The sequence below is a fragment of the Chelonoidis abingdonii genome, chromosome 1 (genome assembly GCF_003597395.2).
Source record: "Chelonoidis abingdonii isolate Lonesome George chromosome 1, CheloAbing_2.0, whole genome shotgun sequence".
Lineage (NCBI taxonomy): Eukaryota > Metazoa > Chordata > Testudines > Testudinidae > Chelonoidis > Chelonoidis abingdonii.
Window position 1 is genome coordinate 53,822,091 of NC_133769.1, and position 22,458 is coordinate 53,844,548.

At 41.8% G+C, this 22,458-nt stretch overlaps 1 protein-coding gene across 1 annotated transcript in view; it reads left to right on the forward strand.

The window, feature by feature from the left end:
- Window positions 1-22,458, forward strand: part of DOCK4 (dedicator of cytokinesis 4) — a 421,428-nt gene that overhangs the window by 388,547 nt on the left and 10,423 nt on the right. Inside the window, 11 exon segments of the mRNA XM_032782929.2 lie at window positions 2,300-2,404; window positions 3,966-4,107; window positions 4,694-4,860; window positions 6,378-6,464; window positions 8,161-8,337; window positions 14,041-14,124; window positions 16,002-16,121; window positions 16,681-16,802; window positions 17,106-17,226; window positions 17,754-17,835; window positions 18,067-18,176. Of these exon segments, the coding sequence (XP_032638820.1) occupies window positions 2,300-2,404; window positions 3,966-4,107; window positions 4,694-4,860; window positions 6,378-6,464; window positions 8,161-8,337; window positions 14,041-14,124; window positions 16,002-16,121; window positions 16,681-16,802; window positions 17,106-17,226; window positions 17,754-17,835; window positions 18,067-18,176 (1,317 nt within the window).

The following is a 22,458-nucleotide window of genomic DNA, read 5'->3' on the forward strand; positions in this document are numbered from 1 at the left end:
CTCTAGTTCCTCTTTCAGGCCCTGGTACTTCCTCAGCTTCTCATATTCCTTCTTCCTGATGTTGCTGTCACTTGGCACTGCTATATCTATCACCACCGCTGTCTTCTGCTCTTGTCTATTACCACGATGGTCTGCCAGTCCTTGTGATTATCTGGCTGAGGGGGTTTAAGCCTATGCAGAACAGCAGCGGGGACAGTGCATCACCTTGGTATATGCCGCGCTTGATGGCCACTTGTGCAAGCTGCCTTGAGTTGACTTCTAGTGTTGTCTTCCATAGTCCCATTGAGTTCTTCTATATATGAAGTATTCTGGAATATATGCAGAATAACAGTAAATGGATAGATTGTCAATGCTTTCATTTTGGGCAGCCATCCAATTGGACTGCTGCTGCAAAACACTTTTAACACATGAGTGAGTTCAAAGCTGTACTTTTGTTGTATTCATATTTCTAGCTAACACTATACACAATCACTCTGTTATGAGCAGCCACCCACCTTCATTATTCTAATTGCTTGAAAAGCAGAGCGATGGATCATTAGTTCTGTATAAATATTTTTCTGAGAACCATGATTTTTTTTTTTAAATGACAATTTAACAATTCAGAACCTAAATGAGGGTTTTGTCCTCTTTCCTATTAGAACCTTCCTGTTCTACTAAAAGATTTTTTTAGGAACTCAAAAGCATATTTAATATTTAGTTTGCTCTATTGGACAGATAGAGCCACACATATGCTGAACTTGCTGCTGCTTATTACAGTGAAAATTTTGCCCTTAGTAATGCATAGGGCAGCAGATTTGTCATAGAGCAGACACAGTAAATGTACTGAAAGTCACAGGTAACTAAATTTACTGTGACTGCTCCATGATTTTCAGTAAAACATGTTGTCCTCCTCCTCCTCCTCCTCCTCACTCTCTGACAGTGGGGCACAGACCATTCGTAACAGCACCTCTCCACCCAGACATCGCAGCCCTAATCCAGGCCCAGAGTGGAAGGGAGGCTGGGGGACAAGGAAGAATAGAGAGGTCACTGGGATGGAGCACCACATTACAATGGAGGGGCAGCCAAACCTCAACAGCACTGCAGCCCAATGCACCAGGTTCCAGTGCCGCTCACTGAAGTTTGGCCCCACCACCTCCACCTACCCCCAGTCATGACAGGGGGCAGCTGGGCCAAACCTGACCAGTGCTACAACCCCGCATACCAGGTCACAACACCAGAGTGGGCTGCCAGGTCCAACCCTGTCAGACAGGAGCCACCACTGCTGGTTGCATCATGGGCACACAAAAAAAGTCACAAATAATGGGAAGATTATGCTACCTGACACTTTTTCACATCTTGACAAACCTGCATCCCTAGTCTTGCCTATTTAATTGGTCCTTGACATATCTATGTTGTGAATATCTGAAAGTCTGAAATGCCAAATAGTCATCCAGTACGATGCACTGTTGATGTTAATCTGACTTTGTATAAAACTGAGGTTTCTTCAAGTAATTTAAGGAGGACGGCAATTAATATTACTTCGGATTACATTTCCCCCCAAAGACTTTAATATTAGCAAATTAACAAAATTGTATCAATAACTGACTAACGTTGATCTTTTCTTTTATCACTATTGTAAAATATTGACAGAGAACCTGTCTCTTGAATCACATCAAGAAAAACAGGAAACTTTTGAAACCAAGTCACTTTGTGCCAATATTTTGAGTGAAACAACTACTGTATATATTGGTCAAAGAAAGGATTTTTATAAATTTTCGAGACTGAAATTTTCAAAGGATCTCAAGGAAGTTAAATACTCAGCTTCTATTGATATTAAATTAGATTTGGGCACCTAGCTCCCTGAAGCAGGATTCTTTGAAAATCCCAAACTTAATGCCCTGTGCTCATGGAAGTGCCTATATTATAGCTAAATACTTGAGTAATCAGCAAAATACTTGGAATTATGTTTCAAACTGGGTGTGTGTGGGTGTGTGTGTATATAGTAAGAATGGAGATGGTAAATTAGGAAGATTAAAGAAGAAAAATGTGCACATCTTTATTATTCTAAGAGATTTGTGTGTTGATTTTTCACCCGAAAACAATCAAACAGAAATAAAAGGTGATATCTGTTCTTCCTAAGTGAAAATAACTTCACAAAAATTCTTGGAAGCTTTCAATCCACTGTAAAAGAGTCATCTAGTTCTCCTTATTGCTGATTAGAACTGAAATGTGATTCTAATACCTTGGGGCACTGAGCAACCTCTTCTCTGTAAAAGCTTTAAGTATAAAACATATATTACTTTTTCTCAATCTTATTCAGATGATGGAAGCTTCTTTGTATGATAAAATCATGGATCAACAACGTTTGGAGCCAGAGTTTTTCAGAGTTGGATTTTACGGGAAAAAGTTCCCATTTTTCTTGAGAGTGAGTAAATTCAAAATCAATTTTATGCACTAATTCTATTGGTTATGCTTTCAATCATCATCTCTTCCCCTACTTGAGAACTTGATTATGTCTTATGCCAGTTCTTCCTTTGTAGGAGATGGAAAACTCCAGGTGTTTTATCTAATGGAGTAACCTCTTAATATTCTTTTAGAGGAGTGAGATGTTTGTTTCCACAGAGTGGACAACAGCTCCTCCAAAACCATACATGTCATGAGCTCCAAGTATGTCTCGCATACAAATGAGAGATCAGGCATCAGCTGTGGGATACTAGGGGAGCAATGCTTCCTCAAGAACCTTACTCCCATTTTGTTTTTATTAGCGACTGCCTAGAAACCTGTTGGTGTGTGTTCGGGGATGGAGTGGGGTCTACTGGGCAAAGGGGCAATTGGGGACAGTAATCAACACCACCCCTTTACAAAGTACAGACTAGGGATAACTTTTTCAGCTACCTATGTCTCATTTTGAAAAGGGGCTTAGATACTTAGGATCCTAAATCCCATTGACTTTTAATGAGACTTAGGCTCTGAAGTGCCTGAGTCACTCTTGAAAATGGAACTTAAGTGCCTTTGAATATTTTTACCCTAGTTTTCCCCTTCTGTTGACCCAGCTGATTTAACATTATTGCTTGGGAAATGGTGAATGTGCATATCTACTCCTGATAAGTTGGATAAAATCCTATACTATACAAAGATGTGGCCCTGTCTTAAGTCCTGTGCCCTCTGCCCACAGGTATAGGAAACTAATGAAGAATTATTTCCATAGCACTTGTAGGTATCAGCACAACCATCGTAAACAATCAGTGCTGCATTGGGAATTCCAGCATTCCAGCACTGCATTGGGAATTCCATTGGCATTTGATGCTTTACGTGAGATTCATGTTGCACACACAAATGTTTAAAAATGGCCAACTGACCTGGTAGTGCAGGGGAACAGTGAGTGGTCATGTTGAAGATTCAGAGTTGGAGCAGGCTCAGTTACCCTCATTCTCTCTTCCCCTCTAAGGCAGGAGAGGCAGAATATATCAGACTGGTGATCTGCGCAGTCTTTAGAGGAAGAGGCAATAAGGATGCGTTTTGAAGGTTTTTTATCCCTTCCCTTTCTCCAAGGTGCATATCTATAAAGCAAGATTTTGAACTAACAAGCAAAAAAATTCAGTACACCACACAAAGGACTTATGACTCTCCTGTTGCCTTCACCATCCATTACTTTACATTACTCATGCATACTTTCAGCTAGTAAAAAAAAATGTTTGCCTTTCAGATCACAGCTTACAGAAATATGTAATGATTAGATTTTTCAAAATGCCTCAAGCAATAAAATGTATTTTATATGACACAATTACATTTGTTTCCTTTTGACTAAATCACTTTTTCCCTCGATATGTATTTGTTTTCTGCTTTTGCCTTTTGTTACTTACCTTTTCCTTTGTTCAGCTAGTGCAATAAGCATCCCCAAAAGCCCTCTTTTAAAAGTGTGTGTCTTTATTTATTTAATAGTACCCAGTTATTTTCATGTAACTAGCTCTGCTTCTTCTGTACAGAATAAGGAGTTTGTTTGCCGAGGACATGACTATGAGAGATTGGAGGCTTTTCAACAGCGAATGTTGAATGAGTTCCCACATGCCATTGCTATGCAACATGCCAATCAGCCAGATGAGACAATCTTTCAGGCAGAAGCACAGTGTATCCATATTTTCACAAGATCATACTCTGCAGTTAATTTTTGCACACTTCTTAAAAATATATATATATACTGTTACAGCCAAATTCACATATGATCTAATTCCACTGAAATAATTGGAATTAGAAGTCAAATTCTTTCCTGATGTAACACTTTTTATTCATAATTTCTTCAGGTAAACTATTTCCAGTCATTCTTTTCAATGTTTTTGTTTCTTTGTTTAAAAATCCTTGGTAGGAGATCACTGGTTAAACATTTTGATTTCATTTAAATTATTTTGCAGAACTGTCAGACTTGGAGCACTAGTATGTCAGTTTAAGTTGCAATACTTCTAGTTCTTGGTTTACAGAGCATGGCATCATAAGCTATGGGTGAAGTCAGAAGGAATATCCATTGTTCAATATTTTTATTATTTCCATATACTAGATAGCTGCATTTTAGAAGTAATTGTGACCTGTTAAAAGAGGTTAATGATCTGGAAGCTTAAGGATATGAACTTTCAGAATTTTTATTCCTTCAAGCTTCAGAAATCAGCCTGCTTGTTTTGCTGGTAATAAGCTAGTTTGGCCCTTAACTTTTTACACATAGATCTGCAGATCTATGCAGTGACACCAATTCCTGAAAGCCAGGAGGTCCTGCAGAGAGAGGGTATCCCAGATAACATCAAGAGTTTTTATAAAGTGAATCACATCTGGAGATTCCGATATGACAGGCCATTCCACAAAGGGACCAAAGACAAGGAGAATGAATTCAAGGTACAGTACCGTATAGTTTCCTGTGCTACTGATGCTGTATAACATCGTTCATAAAATGGTTTATAGTCATGTGCTGAATGAAGTAGATAAGAGTAAATTAAATGGACCATGCAAATAATGGTAAATCAAGTGGTCATTTCCATACTCTTCTGATTTTAATTAAAATAAGGAAGACAAACATAAGGCAAGATTGTCACTTGTCCTACATACCTGAGTGAGTGAGAGTGAGAAGCTGTGAGAAGCCCCCTTACTTCCCTCCACACGCTACCTGCATAAACTACATATGTAGCTTTGCTGGAGGAGAGCAGCGTCCACACAGTTTGCTAAAACAGTTAAACTGGCACAGACTGGAAGTAAAGTAATCTGCGCCAGGCATAAGGCTGGCACAGGTGATTCCTCCTGTGGAAGAAGAGGGAAGAAGCGACCAAATTGTGACTCTTTAAGTTACAATATGATTCCTGGTCTGAGCTTGTGACATGACAACTACATGCTATCTTGTAATCCAGGGCCTAGCCACAATTTAGTCCCTAATAAATAAATGATTATTAATCCTAGTGACAGAAACATTGGTGTGTGGAAAATTCACCTTTTTATTTTCCAGTGCCAACCTTAACACTGACACACAAGACATTTAGAAACTCTTTCAGCATATGCCTGCCTGGTTTTATTTATATATATGTATAAAGATATTCATCTCTTAGTAATGTATATATGAAATACGTTTGTATATCTTGTGCTTCAATAAGGGAATTATTCAAATTGTTAAAGTGCATTGTCACATGTTGGTATTGCTGTAAACTTAGAGTGAGAACTATAAGGGTAATAAAAAGCACCATAAAAATGAGCTTAATGAATCAATTCTTTATTCTGATCAAGGTTTAGGATTCTTTAACTGTATTTTATATAAGTATTATATCGTATACTGAAGGAACCTTGTAATTCAACAGACTTTTATGTCATAATAAATGCTTTTAAATTACTTTAAGATGTTTCCCTAAAAGGCACTTAATAGTATTATATGTGTTTGTGGGTGACATATGTAATACTCTTTGATATATTGTAGGAATTGATAAAGGAGAGTGAGTCACTCTTTTTAAACATAAGTATTTTTCTCATTTATTCAGCATCTCAGAAATCAAAAACTAGAAACTGTCCTTTTTCCCAGCTGATTAGGTTTTGAGTAGCTTTCATCTGTAGTCCATTTAGAGAACAGACCAGGATATTATTAAAAACAGTATCTTCCACTCGTGAGATCAACAGAAATTAATAGTCAATCCTAGACGGTAAAGAAGATTGTATATTGTACACTTTTGGGTGGTCATTTGTGCAGATTTGGCTATTACCACATTTCTGCCATTCAATATCACAAGAATGAAGAAATCCATCAGTTAAAAAAAAACTGCAGAAGATTTAACAAACCACAGAAAATAGGGCAAGATGGCAAAAGCAATGTGCATTTTAGATCACATGTCTTCAAAAGAACAAAACACAAAATAATTTGCTTTTGTATTTTGCAGAGTCTGTGGGTGGAAAGAACAACATTGATCTTAGTGCAGAGTTTGCCTGGGATATCCCGCTGGTTTGAAGTGGAAAAACGTGAAGTAGTGAGTATGAAGAGATCTGTTAATAGACTCTTGCTTCTGAGTTCATTTTGGATACTGGGTTAGCAACTAAGTTACTTCTTTATATGTACAGCATGTAATAAACCAGATTTAAAGATTTGTTAGTAATATCTAGAGTTGCTAGTGGCAGGAATCCAACTCAGCCTGCTTTTTATGCTGAATAAAGCTAATAAATGATTTTTAAATCCTTCTATGGTGTCTAGTTCCCATAAATAATTGAATAGCACAGGTAGGAACCACCAACCATCATTGTGATTGATTCAAACAATTCAAGCCAAAAAAAAAAAGAAGGAAAATATAGTCAGAGGTGACACTTAATGTCAGCAAGTTATTTTCTTAGAACCTGGTATGACAGGGTTCAGGGCTTAGAATATTTCTGGCCTAACATGTCTTTGGTGTACTTGAAATGTAATCGTTCTCAAGGCCCTCGTTCTGCTATAAGTGACAGAGGGGTGGATCCCTCTCTCTGCATGGAGTCCTGTTAAAGTCACTGGGTCTCTGCATTGGCACAGAAACCTGCCTACGTGAAGCTCATTGTAAGATCAAGGTCTAAAGTAGCAGCCCATTACAAACAGCTTGTAATTTATTGTTTTTCTTCATAGCTAAATTTCAGGGAAACTTCTCTAATACATTCGAAATATATTCTGAAAAATAAACCTTCTTGTTTAAAGTTCTCTAGCTAACCTGGCAAGTTTCAGGCCCAGAAGGTTGGCTCATGCCAATATTCTCCCTCTTGCCAAAGAAGATAGTCCAATACTAATTAGTCCCCATTCAACGCACGGTTACTTCTGTACAAATTATTTCCTTGAAAAAAATCTACTCTTTTCTCTCTTTTTTATTTTGTTATTTTGTTTGTCAGTCTTTCTGTCATCCTTCTGGTATAGTCCCAGCTGAAAAACAGCTACTCAATTTAGTACAAATTTAGTACACAATTCTGTGTAAAGCAAGAGAAAATCTGTTAGCTGATTGGTACTGTGGCTGCTACTCCAATACACGTAAATTCTGAGATCAATACTGCACAGCCCAATATTTTGCATGAAAAATGTCACCCCAAAATACCTTAGGTACCTTTATCACCATTACAATCAGTTTTTGCCAACAATTATATCTGAAATACTACAGTTTCCTCTATGCTTAGCATAGCACGTAATTGCATTGTCTCAAATACCACTGCGTGGTAACATTTGGTAAATGATGACAACTATAGAGGCCATAGAACAGTCTATTCTCTACTCTAGCTACTGAACTGTAAACTTTCTTCTGCCTTTCAGTCTTCTTGCAGTATGTATTAGCAGCTAGGGAAACTCCTGTGACCCTTTAGTAAGGCCCACAAATTTATATCACTCCGGGCCTGATAATGAGTGCCTTGTTAATTTCACCAGGAGTTAAAGGACTCAGTATTTTGCAGGAGGTGCTCACCAGCCTTGCAGAGTCAGATAATATGATTTGCTGGTAGAATTTGGTCCTTGCTTGTGTGGTTAAAGTCTTTCTGTCTTTGACCTCATATCTCACAAGGCAACCCAAGCATGTAGGAATTATCTACAAATATAGGAGAAATTAGTAATATAGAATAACCTTGTTTAGAGTCTAGAATTCAGCAAAAACATCCTTTAATAAATTACCTGTTAAATATTTGAGAATTAAGCATGTTCTTGGTGATTTCCCCCCCTCCCCCCAGGTGGAAATGAGTCCCCTTGAGAATGCTATTGAAGTGCTGGAAAATAAGAACCAGCAGCTGAGAACTCTGATTAGTCAGTGTCAGACCCGACAGATGCAGAATATAAACCCACTCACAATGTGTCTGAATGGGGTCATAGATGCAGCAGTTAATGGTGGCGTTGCTAGGTACCAAGAGGTAAGCAGTTTATTTATAAAATATATATTACGGATCTATTGTATTATCTGTTTCATGCATAGTTTTACTAATTTTAAGCTCTTTCTGTCTAACTCTTGCTCTGTATAAAAACATACAGATGGTATTATATATAATGGGTGCAAATAGTACTAATAGACATCATCACCTACCCTAAAATAAATATCAAAGGGTCAGCTATGACACCCCCTTGAGTGTCGTGCCCATGTCCTGGTATATTAGGAGCTGCCGGCCTACACTTTCACTTCCTTCTTACCACCTGGGATGGTTGGTCAGAGCACCTTGTCTTACATTGCAAGAATGGTAGCGGTTAGCCCATTGTCTATCTTCTTTGTATATAGTTTGTAAGTACTTAGTTAGCTATTAAGTTAAGTGTCAGGTTAGTTTGGTAGTTAGAGTCCCTGCTGGGATTTCGCCCCAGAGAAGGGCATGCCCTGTTATCCCAGTTTCAACAGGCCGATGCCTATTAGTGATCTCCGTGAGAGCTGTTTGAAGTGCTTGGGGGAGTCCCATAGGAAGGACAAGTGCAGAATCTGTAAAAAAAAATTTGTCATAGAACCCAAAAGGAGCAGGATATCTGCTTGAGGGCTGTCCTCTTGGAGGCTGCACTTTGTCCTGTGTCAGAGCCCTCCCGCTTGGACCCCACACCGAGTACCTCAACATCGGCATGGAGTGCACTGCCAGCACCGGGCTCTGTTCAGCACCATTCCCTCTCGCTGGTGCCTAAGAAGCAACAAAAGAAGAAGAGCCTCCCAGCACCAGAAGGGAAAGGGGCTTAAAGCAAAGGATCTACGTCAAGTCAAGTGCCTGTACTGAGGCTTCCCGGGGGTACCGCTGCGGTCAGACCCCCTAGTCTGTCCAGGGATCTGCCTCAGAGTCCTGGGAGTGGCTGGGGACCCCGGCTTCTCCTAGGTCATTCGTTGCCCGAAGTGGCCCCGGGGCTAAAGAACAAGCAGGCCATCTGGTACTGCTGTTGCTGCACCAGGCACCAGACTTAGCTAAGACCTCAACATCTAAGGGCAAGCCAGTCTCTGCTGACCCACAAAACCAGTGCGGCATCTGCAGTTACGTCATGGCAGCAAGGACAGTGTCCCACTCAATGGCCATGCTGGAACCCGTGGGATGTGCCCATAAAGCCCGTCCCATATTCCCACCAGTCTTCCTTTGCCACCTCGGACAAGCCACCTCCGAACACAGCGCCAAATCCAACGCGGGGACAGCAGGCCTCAACACCCAAGGAGCCATCCCCAGAGAGGGAAGGTGAACTTGCCCCTCCCCCGGCAGTGCAATCATCGTTGTCTCTGGACGAAGCATTGGCAGGTCCCTCCTCGATGACTTCCAGGAACTCCAGACCCTTCTTAAAAGGGTGATTACCAATTTGAACTTAAAAAGTGAGTTCACAGAGGAGTCCAACGACCTCTTTAGTGTTATATCCTCCTCCAGTGCCTGTCCACCCAGAGGTCCTTAAGATCGCCAAATCGCTGTGGCAGACCCCCTCTTCCATTCCCCCTATTTCTGAGAAGGTGGAAAAGAAGTATTACATCCCTGCAAAAAGGTTTGAATATTAGTACATGCACCCTCCAGTGGCATCACTGGTCATGTCTGCTGTTAATGAAAGGGATAGGCAGGGCCAAGTCAGTGGCAGGCCGAAAAACAAAGATGCCAAGAGACTGGACTTGTTTGGCAGAAGAGTTTATTTGCCTGCCAGCCTGCAATTTTGAGTGTCTAACCACCAGGCCTTTTTGGCAGGTACAATTTTAACAGCAAATTCAAGGAGACCTTCCCACAGGACCAACCCCAGGAGTTCGCTGCTTTGGTGGAAAAGGCACAGCGGTGGCGAGAGGGGTCCTCCAAATGGCCTCTGGGACACTACGAACTCACAGGCCAGGGTGGTCGCCTCAGTGGTGGTCATGAGGTGCAGCTCCTGCCTGCAGTTCTCTGGGTTATCCCAGGGTATGCAGGTCACTATTCAGGACTCCAGTTTGAGGGGGCGGGCTCTTCTCCATGTTCACAGACACAAGGCTTCACGGCCTTAAAGACTACCTAAGCTGTCATGGGAGAAAAGGGAAGATCCTTTCATGGATTGAGAACTGGTTAAAAGACACGGAACAAAGGGTAGGAATTAATGGTAAATTCTCAGAATGGAGAGGGGTAACTAATGTGTTCCCCAAGGATCAGTCCTAGGACCAATCCTATTCAATTTATCCATAAATGATCTGGAGAAAGGGCTAAACAGTGAGGTGGCAAAGTTTGCAGATGATACTAATTTACTCACGGTAGTTAAGACCAAAGCAGATTGTGAAGAACTTCAAAAAGATCTCACAAAACTAAGTGATTGGGCAACAAAATGGCAAATGAAATTTAATGTGGATAAATGTAAAGTAATGGCACATTGAAAATAAACCCCAACTATAATACAATATGATGGGGGCTAATTTAGCTACAACGATCAGGAAAAAAGATTTGGAGTCATCGTGGATAGTTCTCTAGATGTCCACGCAGGTGTGCAGAGCAGTCAAAAAAGCAAACAGGATGTTAGGATCATTAAAGGGATAGAGAATAACACTGAGAATATATTATTGCCTTTATATAAATCCATGGTACGCCCACATCTCGAATACTGGTACAGATGTGTCTCCTCACCTCAAAAAGGTATTCTAGCACTAGAAAGGTTCAGAAAAGGGCAACTAAAATGATTAAGGTTGAGAGGGTCGCCATATGAGGAAAGATTAAAGAGGGTAGACTCTTCAGCTGGAAAGAGGAGAATAAGGGGGGATATTATAGAGGTATATAAAATCATGAGTGATGTTGAGAAAGTGGATAAGGAAAAGTATTACTTATTCCCATAATACAAGAACTAAGGGTCACAAATGAATTAATAGGTAGCAGGTTTAAATAAATAAAGGAAGTTCTTCTTCACTCAGCACGCAGTCAACTTGTGGAACTCCTTACCTGAGGAGGTGTGAAGGTTAGGACTATACAGTTTTAAAAGAAAACTGGATAAATTCATGATGGTTAAGTCCATAAATGGCTATTAGCCAGGAATGGGTAAAAGAATGGTGTCCCTAGCCTGTTTGTCAGAGGATGGAGATGGATGGCAGGAGAGTGATCACTTGATCATTGCCTGTTAGGTTCACTCCCTCTGGGGCACCTGGCATTGGCCACTGTCGGTAGACAGATACTGGGCTAGATGGACCTTTGGTCTGACCCGGTACTGCCGTTCTTATGTTCTTATGCCACCCTCCGCTCCTTGGGCCTTCATATCCACAGACCAGGAAGCTGTTCGGCCCACCACCTCCCCAGTCTAGGTCCTGGGGGACTCTCCGGCTGGGCACCTACAGGAGAAAGGATAGACACAAGGGGTCTAAGTGGCATTACACTTTGTTTTCCCATTTGTCTTCTCAGTCTGGCCCTTCCAGGGGCCATGGAGGCCAGAAGAAGTCATTTTGAGAGTGTGCTCGAGGACGCTGCCTCAGTCAGTTCCCAGGATACACCCTCCCACTCTTTCCTCAACCATCTGTGCCCCTTCCAGTTGGCCTGGTCACAGCTGACCTCGGACCGTTGGGTGCACAACGTAATATCTTCAGGGTGCACCCTGCAGTTCGTGGCCAACCCTCTCTCCCACCCCCTTCCTTATCTCTCTTCAGGGACCCTTCTCATGAGCAACTTCTCGTCCAAGATGTTGAGAACCTCCTACACCTGGCAGCAGTAGAGGCACCGGGACATGAAAGGAAAAGGTTCTACTCCCGCTAGTTCCTAATCCCAAAAGCAAAAGGGGACTTCAGACCCATTTTGGACTTGTGTTGCCTCAACAAGTCTCTCAAGAAGTTGAAGTTTCACATGGTCTCCCTGGCCTCCATCACCCCCTACTTGGATCTGAAGGACTGGTACATTGTCCTCAACTTGAAGGGTTTCCATATTTCCATTTTCCCACAGCACAGGCACTTCCTCCGTTTTTGCTGGGCCAGCATCACTTCCAATTCACGGCGCTGCCCTTTGGTCTCTTGTCAGCCACAAGGGTAGTGATAACGTGCATAGTGCCAGTGGCCACTTACCTGAGGTGCCAGAGTGTTCAAATTTACCCATATCTCGACAACTGGCTGATAAAGGGCTGGTCCCAGGATCAGATGCAGTGGCATCTTGATCTGGTTTGCTCCACCTGTCGTGACCTGGGGCTGTTAATAAATGAGAAAAAGTCTACTTTAATTCCAGTGCAACATATAGTGTTTATTGAAGTGGTCCTCAACTCTACTCAGGAAAGAGCCTTCCTCCCCACAGCTTGGTTCCAAGCCATGGCGGATCTTCTCTCGTGCATGCAAGCCCACCCTCTCACCACCACTCTTACATGCCTGCGATTGTTGGGCCACATGGCAGCCAGGCTCTGACTCTGTGTGGCTGACGTTGGTCTATATCCCCAACAGACACAGCATGGACCATGTGGTCAGGATCCTGGACCTATACTGTCGTCGCCCACTTGGTGGCAGAATCCTGCATCAGTGTTGGAGGGAGTTCCCTTCGCAGCTCCATCCTCATCAGTGACCCTCGTCTCCAATGCCTCGGACCTGTGGTGGGGAGCCCACCTGGGCGATCTCAGAACACAAGGTCGTTGGTCGAGTCACTGTCATTCCCTACACATCAACGTCAGGGTGCAGTTTGCCTGGCCTTCCAAGCCTTTCTATCTCACATAGAAAACATGGTGGTCCAGGTCCTGACAGACAATACAGTGGCTATATTCTATATGAACTAGCGAGGCGGAGCCAGATCATCTGCCCTTTGCCAAGAAGCCATCAGGCTCTGGGACTTCTGTGTATAACATAACATTCACCTCATAGCCACCCACCGGGACCAGGAACGCTTTGGCAGATCGCCTCAGCAGGACCTTCTCATCTCACCACGAGTGGACCCTCCATCTGGAAGTGGTCAGCATCAACTTCCAGATGTGGGGGACTCCCCAGATGCACCTGTTCACACCCAGGGAGAACAGGAAATGCCACATTTTCTGCTCAATTTGGAGGATCGACAGAGGCTCCCTGTCAGATACTTTTCTATTCCCATGGTTGGGGGCTCGGTTATACACCTTCCCCCCAGTGCTGTTAATTCACAGGGTCCTCATGAAGATTAAGCAAGACAGGGCAAAGGTGATCCTCATAGCACTAGCTTGGCCACACCAGCACAGGTTTGGCACGCTGCTGTACCCGTCGGTGACTGTACCGTTACAGCTGCCGGTCAGGCCAGACCTGCTGTCCCAAAACCACGGCAGTCTTCTGCATCCAAACCTGGCAGTGCTGCACCTGATGGCTTGGCTGCTGCATGGTTAAATGCAGAGGAGCAGAAGCGCTTGGCCGGTGTTCAACAGGCCCTGTTGGGCAGCAGAAAGCCTCCCACCAGAGCGACCTACCTGGCCAAATGGAAGCGGTTCACTTCTTGGACCTTGGTGAAAGGCTTTTCATGCCATTTATTTGTGCAGGTGCTCTCTGTGTATAAGTTGAATTTCAGTTTGTTAAAAAAGAACAGCGGTGTCTTTAAATGTGAAAATGGGTCTATAACTGTGATACATGATTTTATTATTCTGTACTGCTGTGGGAAGGGTTGGGGTTTGTTTTGAAAAACGTGGTGCCCTAAAGCTGTTGTAAACATGTTCATCAAATTTGTTGTGACTTTGTGCCATGATTACGTTCTGCTTAGGCATTCTTTGTGAAGGAATATATCTTGAACCACCCAGAGGATGGGGAGAAGATCACACGCTTGAGAGAGCTGATGCTTGAGCAGGTAAAATGGAGAAAAGACATAGCAAAGAGCCTACTGTGTATTCTAGCTGAAATTGATATGTGCCCGGATGAGATATGAAATTGCAGTGTTTAGCTGCTCAGTGGCCCTCAATATTTGCTGTATACGTTTTCAGATAGCCTGCAACTCTCTACAAGTAGGTTTCCAACTGTAGTTAACTTAATCTCTCTGATCCTCTTCATCCTCTTTTCCTCGCTCCAAAAAAACTATAAGTGGACCAGTAAGAGGCAGAACGTCCTTTCATATGATGACATTTGCAAATATTTGGTTTATTTGTATGATGTTACATATTTTACCACTACGACAGACTGACTCTGCTATGACTAAAAAGTATATTGTAGTAATAATACAACTTGTATTATGTTAAAAAAAAATTTCCACAAATATTTGCCTGACTAGGAAATAGAAATAGACAGCAACTAAGGAACTGAGAGGTTGCACTTTATATTAAAACTTAGGATCACTATTTGATCTTTGAACTGTATTGCTCCTTTTTTTCTATTGTATTTGTTTTTATTATGTGGTTTGAATTGCTTAATGTAGAAGTTACTGTCTATGGAAAATGAAGATAGATGAGCTGCATAGTTTGTGATGAACTGAAAGGAAGAGATCTGCTCGGAAATGACATTAATGACTATGTCTACTTTTTGTTTTGATATCTTATTTTCCCCTTTGTTTCACCAATAAAATAAAATGTGAAAAAGGAACTTTAAATATTCACTTGGTTAAGTGATAAGCCAGATAAACTTTACCTACTTCCTAGGCTGGTCAAAAACATCCAACAAAACATTTTCCAATAAAAACATCCTTTTTTGTCAAAATAGAAATTTTCTGTAGGAAAAATCAATTTTGGATGAATTTTTCATTGGGAAAAACCTAGATGAAATGTTTTGTTTCTGTATATTGACCCCATAGATTCCCATGATGCACTGCAGTGGCTCAGTTGCAAGGAAAGCCATGATGCATCATGGAAGATATAGTCCAGCTGGAGAGCAGGGCCCCTACAAGAGAATGGGGCACAAGGGATCTAAGAGTAAACTCCCAGGAGGCACCATAACACCTCAGAAGCAGAGATTAATGTTGACCTGCCCTGAAACAAAATGGTCATTTTCACATGTGATGGTGAAGTCAGCGCAGCTCTGCTGATTTAGACCCACTGAAATGCTGGCCCAAAATGTCCGCTGGATGCTCTCATTCAAAGATATTACAACATAATGTAACTATTCTATTTTACATTAAAGTTTATTTGGCTCATCACTTAACTAAGCCAATATTTTAAATCCATCTAAGTAAATCTGAACAAGATAATAAGTGATATGTTTTGGTGCTATTACTCTCAAGCCTGGTGGACCTTTGTCCTTCATATAAAGCCACCACATTAATTATCACTGCTTAGGAAATACCTGGTAATGGAATAACATGGGCTCTGTAGTCATAGCAGGATGTGCATTCCAAGAACTGTGTTTGCACACATCCATGTTGCCTGCCCAGATCTGCTGGCTCCTTATTGGAGTTATCATCTTTCACATTTCTACGCAGTGACATTTTCTTCCTAGTATTGTTTGGGGAAAGTCTTCATTCATATTTTTAGAACTGCTTATTCACACATTCACACTGAGTCATTGGTATCAAGCCAGCTAAATTCTTTTGAAAGTCAAGTAGCACAAAGAGGAGAAAAGTAAATATTTTTGTCTAGATGCCTGGTTTTGGCCTTAGGCCTTGTTTAATATCAAGGTCCTTCTAAAATATGTATTTCTGTGAATTCATAGCATTGTAGCATGGTGGTTAATGACGGAAAGCAAAAATTAAACTGAAACACAACAAATAAATGTCTTTTTTTCTCCTCTTTTTTTGTGAAGGCCCAGATTCTAGAATTCGGATTAGCTGTACATGAGAAGTTTGTGCCTCAGGATATGAGACCTTTACACAAAAAGCTAGTAGATCAGTTCTTTGTGATGAAGTCAAGTTTGGGAATACAGGTATGTGAGCAGATGTACTGACAGACCATAGGACACAGCCAAGCCGGCTCCAGGTTTTTTGCCGCCCCAAGCAAAAAAAAAAAAAAAAAAAAAAGAGGGGGTGGTAGAGTGCTGCCTCCAAAACAAACAAAAAAAATGGAGTGCCACCCCTTGAAAAGTGCCGCCCCAAGCACATGCTTGGAACGCTGGTTCCTAGAGCCGGCCCTGGACACAGCTTAGCTGCAGTGACTGCTTCATTTGAACATGGTTGTTAGTTCTGCTAAGTGATGAATAGTGACATCTTTTGGTTGCTTGGTTGCATTACATTAATGTAGCACTGGAGCTTCTCTTCACTTTTTGAAATTATCTTTGCGACTTAAAGAAAAATATTGATTTTACTTTATCAAAGGAAAATGTTGAACATCACTGCAGAAAAAATACTTTAGCTGCTTAGATATTAATATTTAATGCACCCGATTCAAAGTGAAAATATACAGATAGTAAATTGAAAAGGTATGTCACAAAATGCTTGATGGTGCTTTTCCTATTCTAATTAACCTTTTTTTTAACCAATAATTAGGAATTCTCTGCATGTGTGCAAGCTAGTCCTGTTCACTTCCCAAATGGAAGCCCTCGTGTATGTAGAAATTCAGCGCCTGCTTCTATGAGCCCAGATGGCGCCAGGGTAATTCCTAGACGCAGGTAAATCAAAGATTAAATTACAATGAATTTCTAGTTTTTGGCACTTTCACACGATGTACTAGAACAGTTTTTCTCTGTGGTGTCATTTATCATATATATGCTTCTTAATATATCAGTCCACAGGCATCTGCAGACATCCATAGCTGATAAAAATTACAGTATAATAAATAAACCCAAATTAGAGTGTATGAGATAAGAGATGAGATAGTGTTTATTTTCTCTTTGTCCCCCATTGGTGTTTAATAAATTGGAGAACTTGGAAAAGGAATTGACTACATCAATTTTTTATTTTTCCTGTAACAGTCCATTAAGTTACCCAGCTGTAAACAGATATTCATCCTCATCATTGTCATCACAAGCGTCTGCTGAAGTCAGCAATATCACTGGGCAATCAGAAAGCTCCGACGAAGTTTTCAACATGCAGGTACAAAGTATTACCATAGTTAAGCTAAATATGATCTTATTGTGAGTTTTCTCACAAGAAAGCACTAGATTTATTTACTCACTATCGTCTTCTATTTACTTTAGAATTGTGATTGAAAGAGGGTTAAAAGCTTTTTTTATAAAACAGACCTTCATATTCTATGTGCTGTCATCCATTTTAGTTATAGAGAGTGATTATTATTTACATAACTATACAGTCCAATTTGACAATATAAATGCATGTGAGAAAAGTTATTTAAAGCTACACAATCTAACACAAATCCATTTCTTTTCTCTAATCAGACCTTTCAGTCTAATTATCACTAACACTGCAGCAAGTTCAAAATGTAATAAATGATATTCATATTATTTACATCAGTTTGCTGCTTAGAGCTCTTGGAAAATTAATGTAATAAATTATAAAACTCTGCTCTTGGCAAAACGTTTGTGTAATACATATGCAGTGTATTTGTATTTTACAAACTTGTATGTACGATGTGATCATAAGAGTGTCTCATCAACTTCCAGCCAAGTCCATCTACCTCAAGCTTGAGTTCTACTCATTCCGCTTCACCGAATGTGACCAGCTCTGCCCCATCCAGTGCCAGAGGTTAGTGCTTGTCCACTGAGTTAAATGGCTCTCAGTACACTAACCCACTGAATCTCAAATTATTGCCTGTGTGACACAGAATGCAGTTTATTGTCAGAGGAAGGTGAATTGTTGGGAGGGGAACAATAGGATGTCTCTGTGTTATGAAATTGGCCCACAGAATTTAAGTGATCAGTATTTCAGTGCATTTTAGTGCATTAAGTTATTTTCGGGGGGGGGTTTATATTCCAGCTTCTCCTTTGTTGTCTGACAAACATAAACATTCCAGAGAAAATTCTTGCCTGTCCCCAAGAGAGAGACCATGCAGTGCCATCTACCCGATTCCTGCAGAACCTTCACAGGTACACAGTTTGTTATGGAGATCTATTCACATTTACTCTGGTGAATATGATAATAAAGCTTCTTTAACTTTGTCTCTAATTCAGCAGGAAAATTTTATTTTAGAAGAGATCAGAGAAATCAGTATGAGAAAATTTGGGCACTTCCTCATTTGGTAATGTTCAGATGTTTTCAGATAGGACAGATAATTGCCTACCGCTACAACCTGTATCCACTGTTGTTACTTTTGGTAGGTAGGTATTCCTCTGAACTGGCAACGTTATGAATTCAATGGGAAAAAGGAAAGGTTATCTGCATATTTATAGGTAATATTAGTATAATACACAGTACGTACTAAAGAGAAGCAGCAAGAATTGAAATGTGAATCTGCTTAAGTTGATCTAATCTGTGATTACCATCTGCCCAGTTTAGACCTGGTTTTGATATGTAATCAAAGAAGCGGGAGATGCGAAGGTCATATAGTCCATCTCCCTGCCATTACGTGACTGTTCTTGTGTGAGGTCAGGAGCAAGCAAAGTGGAAGGGCTGTTACAATAGCAGTTGTCCATAGTGAGCTTCCATCCTCGTTCCTCTGAAACATCATAATTACTGGCCATTGTCAAAGCCAAGATACGCTACTAAGCCAATCACATATGGCAATTTCTAAATCCTTATGTCATTTCAGAGAGGAGGGACAAATAGGAAAGGGGAGGTATTTTTTCTGGCATGGGGGTGAGAAGGGAGGAGAGAGAGGAGAAATGAGTTTTCACTTTAAAATCACCATCTTTGCATCCTGTGTAGGAATTTCCCTATCCTTTTAGTTCTGTGGATTAAAAAGGCTTACAAAATGAGTTCTGTACCAGCCAGTTTTGACTCTTCATTAATTAAATGCTTTTTATTATTGGGCCTACTTTCTTTCCAGTACTTTTCCCTTTGTTATACATGTAAAAGCACTTCCAGTCCATTCCGTATCCACAGCATGGCCTTCGTTATTGCAGAGACTGGGAGAAACTGAAGCACTTTGACAGGGAGCCCTATGACAGTGGCAAACAACATCCATTCTGAGTCCCCCCCAGAAATTCTGCCTCTGACAACATGAAACGCAGTAGTTCTGGTTCTTCTACTTTAGAAATTATTAGCTGCTTTCTCTTAAAATTTAGTTCTGCCTCTCTCACACTCACTCTCCACCTCTTGGCTGTTAAGGTGGTTCTTGAAGAGAAAATATTCTCCTCTTTTCTATTTAAGCTTTTATACCATGCCCATCATCATGATAGCTGACAATCTCAGAACGAATACTTAATCTTAGCCAGGCTGAGAAGCAGTTCTCAGGTCCACAAAATGAGTACTCTCAACTGACAGCTTCCTGTCAAACTCAGAATGGCAGAGCAGCCAAAGCTGCATAGAGCAAAGACCTGCAGATACTCTGTATGTAAAGTGGCTTTTCAGTCAGCCATAAAGAAAGCACTGTGCCATTTTTGCTCCCAGCCTGTAAACTTTTGCTTTGCCAAGTGGAATGTGGCCTCCGTTCCCCGCTGTACCAGAGATTCACCAAGAGAGCATGAGGAGCCGCTAGGCCCAATCTCCACTCTCCCAGAGGCTCACCTGATGCGAAAATCTCCCAATCTATCTCTACCCTCAGTGTCCCCAGACAGGGTAAGTAGAAAATTACTTTTCTCATGGAAAGAAGTATATTTCAAAGGCAGGAAGTTTCAGCTATTCCCCCTCTTCCTCTCATGTCCTTAAAGGGAGTCTAACTTTTCTAGGAAAGGGGCAGGTATCCTTCTCAGAGCCCCTTCCTTCTAGGATAGCAAGAATGGGTCATAGTCAAAAGATGCCATTCTAACCCTCCGTCATCAGAAAAACATATTCACTCTTGAGAGATTTTAACGGCCAAATCATCACACTCCTTACAGAGACATCCTTAGCCCTTTATAAAAATTAGATACGGATGCTGACACTAGTCCCTACTACTTTTATTCTAGCACTAGTTTGCATTCAGGGTCTCTATCAGAGCATTCATACTATACTCCCTGGATTTCTTTGTCACCAAGTGAAAAGAGTAATTTATACTGTTGTCTTTCAACCTGAAAAAGAAGAGGCACAAAGGGAAGTGCCTGCTCTTCCAATCCAGTGCTGCCAGAGCACTGCACACCTCATTTGAGGAAGTTACAAGGACTGAGTAGGACCCAAGCCATGGAAGTATTGGACTTGAGTGGCTGCTTAAGATTACATCCATCCATCTACTGACTACCTTTCAGTGCTAGCTGCTTGGTCTCTGGATGGGTTGTGATGTCTTGTCTCTCTTACCTGTTCTCCATATGAAGAATGTGAATGCCTATTGTTGGTGACCTAGCTTGAAAATCTCCATAGACACTTGCCCCCATAATTGGTTTGTTGTCTTTTTAGTCCTTATTTGCTCCGTGATTGGAGTCATTCTCCTACATAAGAGAAACAAGGTGGGTGAGGTAATATCTTTTATTGGAGCAACTTCTGCTGGTGGAAGAGAGAAGTTTTCAATCTTCACAGAGCTCTTCTTCAGGTCTGGAAAAGGTAACCAAAGTGTCACAGCTAAATACAGGATGGGACAGATTGTTAAACATGAGAGGTTAGCACATGTTGCAAGAAACTACTTAAAATGAAGTGGGCAATTAACACCTCTCAGTCATAGGAAAAAAGAAAGGTTAGTAGGTTACAAAATGTTGTAATGATCCATAAACCCAGTGTCTCTGTTGTGGCCATGATTTTTAGTGTTTACCAGAGTTATGAATTTAAGTTCCAAGCTCAGCTTTTGAAGGTGTTGTGCAGATTTCCTTTGAGGCTGAGGACTGAGAGGTCAGATATGGAGTATCGCTTTGTGAAAAGTGTTTGCCCACAGGTGGTAGGATGTTTTTGTCTTTTATCATTTTTTTTTGTGAGGTCATTCAAGAATGAAGTGATTGTCTGGTGTCACCCATATAATTGTTGAGGCATTTGATGCACTGGATGAGGTACACCACTTATTGTGATAGGCATACGTAGGACCCATGGGTCTTGTGTGTTATGTCAGACATTAATCATTTTAGCAGTGGAGATTAGTCTGTGAGCTGTGGCAGATTATCCATGGACCCTTGGGGCCCATTCCAGGGGTCCTGGCCTATTGGGCAGCCCTGGAAAAATGGGTACCCCAGCAGAAATCTGCCATGGGGCAGCAGAAGCTCAGAACTGTGGCAGAATCTGTGGGGCAGGCGGGAAAGCCCCAGCTCCCCAACCCTGATCTTTGGTAGAAGTGCCAGGCAGGTGGGGTGGGCCACGGGAAGCCCCAGCACCTGGACCCTGGTCCTCAGCAGAAGGACGAGGTGGCATGGGAAGCCCAAGTGCTCAGACCCTGGCTGCAGCCCCAGGACTGGAGGAGCCCTCACTCCCCTCTGAGGCCCTGGGGCTGTGGCATGGAGATAGATCTTCTATGGTCTTGGAACCGCAGTCGGTTGTGGGGGAAGTGTCAAAAGGAGTGAACAGAGGGATGGAGCCACAGATGAGGGGGTGGAATGGATCGGGATCATGGGCAAAATGTGGATAGGGGACACGGGGGAAGGGGAGGAATGAGCTAGGGCCATGGGGGGTGGGACCACAGGCAGATGGGGTTGGGCAGGGCCACGGTTCCGGCACCAGAGTGCGTGCGCGCACACACACACTTGCTCTGGCCTAGGGCCCCAGGAGGTCTTAATCCGCCTCTGTCTGTAGGTATTGCATCTGTTCTGGCAGGGTCTGGTGCTGCTTTGAGTTAGTGTCCTGGTCTATGGGAGGCTTACTTCTGATTTGAGGAGTTGTTAGAAGGCCAGAAGAGAGGGTTTGAGAAGATTTCTTTCAGGATATGGTTCCCATCAAGTATGGGTTGTAATTGTTTGATGATACTCTATATGGATTCCAGTATGGGTTGGTGAGTGACAAGCAGGGATGTGCATTTGGGGGTTTGTTTGGGTGGATTTTGGGTTGATGTTTTGTGTTTTTTTGTGTTTTTGGGGGGTGGGGTGGGAGGGTAGTATCAAAACAAGTTCTCTTGAGGTATTTGGGTGGCCTATTCCCTGATGTCATTTGCTTCTCTGATGGAGTGTCCTTGTTTGATGAAGGCAGTTATAAGGATGTTAACGGTCTATCTTTGGAGCATATTCTGTGGAATCTGAGTTCCTGGCTTTAGATAACAGATTTCTTGGTCTGTTTGAGGTGGCTACCTGATCTGTGAAGGTAGGTGTGGTGATTCATGTATTTCTTGTATATAATTGTCTGTAGGGTTCCATTGCTGAAGCTTATCGTGCCATCCAGGAAGTT